Consider the following 2,874-nt stretch of genomic DNA (forward strand, 5'->3'; position numbering starts at 1 on the left):
AAAGAACTATTAGAAAACAAATATATCCAAGAAAGTAACAGTAAGCATACAAGTCCAGCATTTATAGTCAATAAGCATAGTGAACCAAAAAGAGGAAAAAGCCGTATGGTTTATTGATTACAGAAATCTAAATGCAAAAACAAAGACATATAATTACCCTATACCAAACAAAGTATTAAAAGTAAGACAAATACAAGGTTACAATTATTTCAGTAAATTTGATTGTAAGTCAGGATTTTACCATCTAAAATTAGAAGAAGAATTTAAAAAATTAACAGCCTTTACAGTACCACAAGGATTCTATGAATGAAACGTACTACCTTTCGGATACAAAAATACACCAGGAAGATATCAACATTTTATGAATAATTATTTTAATGAACTAGAAAATTGCATAGTATACATAGATGATATATTATTATATTCACGTACAGAAGAAGACCATATAAGACTATTAGAAAAATTTATCCATATTATAACATATTCAGGAATAAGTTTAAGTAAAAAGAAGACAGAAATAATGAAGACCCAAATAGAATTTTTAGGAATACAAATAGATAGGAATGGTATAAAAATGCAAAACCATATAGTACAAAAAATAATAAACTCTGAAGACCAAATAGATACAAAAAAGAAATTACAATCATTTTTAGGATTGATAAATCAAATAAGAGAATATATACCTAATTTAGCAGAAAATCTTAAACCTTTACATAAAAAACTAAAGAAAGATGTAGAATATTATTTTGACAAAAAAGATCAAGATCAAATACAAAAAATAAAATTATTATGTAAGAAATTACCAAAATTATACTTCCCAGACGATAGCAAACAATTTATATACATAGTAGAATCAGATGCTAGTGAAATAAGTTATGGAGGAGTATTAAAATACAAATACGATAAAGAAAAAACAGAACATCATTGTAGATACTATACAGGAACGTTTACAAATCCCGAAATAAAATGGGAAATAAATAGAAAAGAATTATATGATCTATATAAATATTTATTAGCTTTTGAACCATATATTGTATATAATAAGTTTACCGTAAGAACAGATAATACGCAGGTAAAATGGTGGATCACAAGGAAGATACAAGATTCGGTAACAACCAAAGAAATACGTAAACTAGTATTAAATATACAAAACTTTACATTTACAATAGAGGTAATAAGCACTAACAAAAATGTCATTGCAGATTACATTTCAAGACAAAGCTACACAGACGGATCTAGACAAAGAAAGTACAATTGAAAAAATACTAAATACTATGACATTGCTTTGCACAAAAATAGATAACATGGATAAGGAGCTACAACAAATGAAAAGTCAGCAGCATAACAATAAATATGCGGAGCTAAGTCAATCGAAAGCTTGAAAATTCCAGAGCTAGAAGGTGACGATGGGAAACACCGAAAAACCCAAACTAATAATCTGTTATATGCAGCTACAGGAAGTACCTTTGCAACAAAAGGAGAAAACAAAATGAGATATGTCAATACAAACATGAACAAAATATTAGAAAAACCATTCACACCAAAAACTCAAAATGAACCAATACTCATACCACCTCAAATCGCTACATATAAAGAAAGCTTAGGACAAAATAAAAAGACATATAACCATATAACCAGAGCCTATATAGAAAATATTCACAAAATACAAACTTTCCTAAACCAAAATCCCAGATCCAAGAATGCAGAAAACCCTGATGAAAATTATATTACCCAAACTTTACAAGGATATAATAAATTAATTGCACAACCAGGAACTAGCACCAATTTAGTAGAAACTTGCTATCACTATGGATTATTGCGTACAGTATACACCGCCAATCACAAATCAACTTGGAGAAGATCAATGAAAAGTGTACGTTCAGCATAAGCCTCTTTTGGTACACAATGTCCTCTCAAGTGTGAGACGAACAAACCATGAAATCCTTTCGGAGCTGCAAAAGATTTTCATGAAAAGAACATGTTTTCTCAGTGACTTGTTTGTACATGGAGCTTTCTCGAAAGGAAAAGGATACAAGAACTTCAAGTAGTTGTATATTTTGAGCTGGATAATTTACAGCCTGATCTTCTCATGTTTCCAATTCATTCAGATATGTTATAATTCATCTTCCATCTCATCTGGTACATGCAGCTTTTCAATGGCAGCCTGATAGAAAATGCGGATACAGTGGGAAGGACAAAGGTCAGCTTATATAATTTGAATCAGTCTTGTGATAAAATATCTCTTCAGTAGACAAGCATTAGTACAATTCAGAAACAAAGGGGTAAAGAACGAAAGAATAAGACCAGGAAAAAAGTAGGCAAGATATTACAAAGTTTCCAGCACTAGAGGACAACATCGAAGGTGATTTCAGTAGATATCTGAAACTATTTTCTTTCTGGTATCAAGTTAGAAATAGAACTATGATAGAATAAGTAAAAGGCCGACAGAAGAAAAGAAACCATAATGCTCGACTTGCTGAAAAAAATTACCAGTATACACACACACATTATGTGCATCTGTGGGCAATTATGTGCAAATGGGCAATTACCTTAATGGTAGCAACATCAGTTGCAGATGGTTTTAAATCTAATGCCACTCCAAAATGAAGCATGGCTTTGTCGTACATATTACGCCTCTTGTATATCCGACCCATCAAAGCATAGACACTGCTCTCACGAGGAGCATGCTCTTTAAGTTCCTCTAAGACTTCTAAAGCGGCATCAAAACTTTCCGTGCTCACAAGGATGTTAGCCTTCTGATACATTGGAAGAGGGTTTTTCTTGTCTGCTACAATAGCCAGCTCCATCACTTCCAATGCCTCTTCATTTTTCTGACCATCCATAAGATGCAGATTAGAGTCTAAATTAAGGACA

General features: G+C 31.7%; 1 protein-coding gene across 1 annotated transcript in view; it reads right to left on the reverse strand.

Moving 5' to 3' along the window:
• Positions 1–1,623: 1,623 nt before the first annotated feature.
• The window catches only part of LOC125857727 (cell division cycle protein 27 homolog B-like), a 20,490-nt gene continuing 19,239 nt past the window's right edge, over positions 1,624–2,874 (reverse strand). Inside the window, exons 14-15 of the mRNA XM_049537344.1 lie at positions 2,550–2,860; positions 1,624–2,164 (exon numbers count right to left, since the gene is read on the reverse strand). Of these exons, the coding sequence (XP_049393301.1) occupies positions 2,114–2,164; positions 2,550–2,860 (362 nt within the window). The 3' untranslated portion in view covers positions 1,624–2,113. The remainder of the gene's footprint in view (positions 2,165–2,549; positions 2,861–2,874) is intronic.

This window comes from Solanum stenotomum, chromosome 3, assembly GCF_019186545.1.
Source record: "Solanum stenotomum isolate F172 chromosome 3, ASM1918654v1, whole genome shotgun sequence".
NCBI lineage: Eukaryota > Viridiplantae > Streptophyta > Magnoliopsida > Solanales > Solanaceae > Solanum > Solanum stenotomum.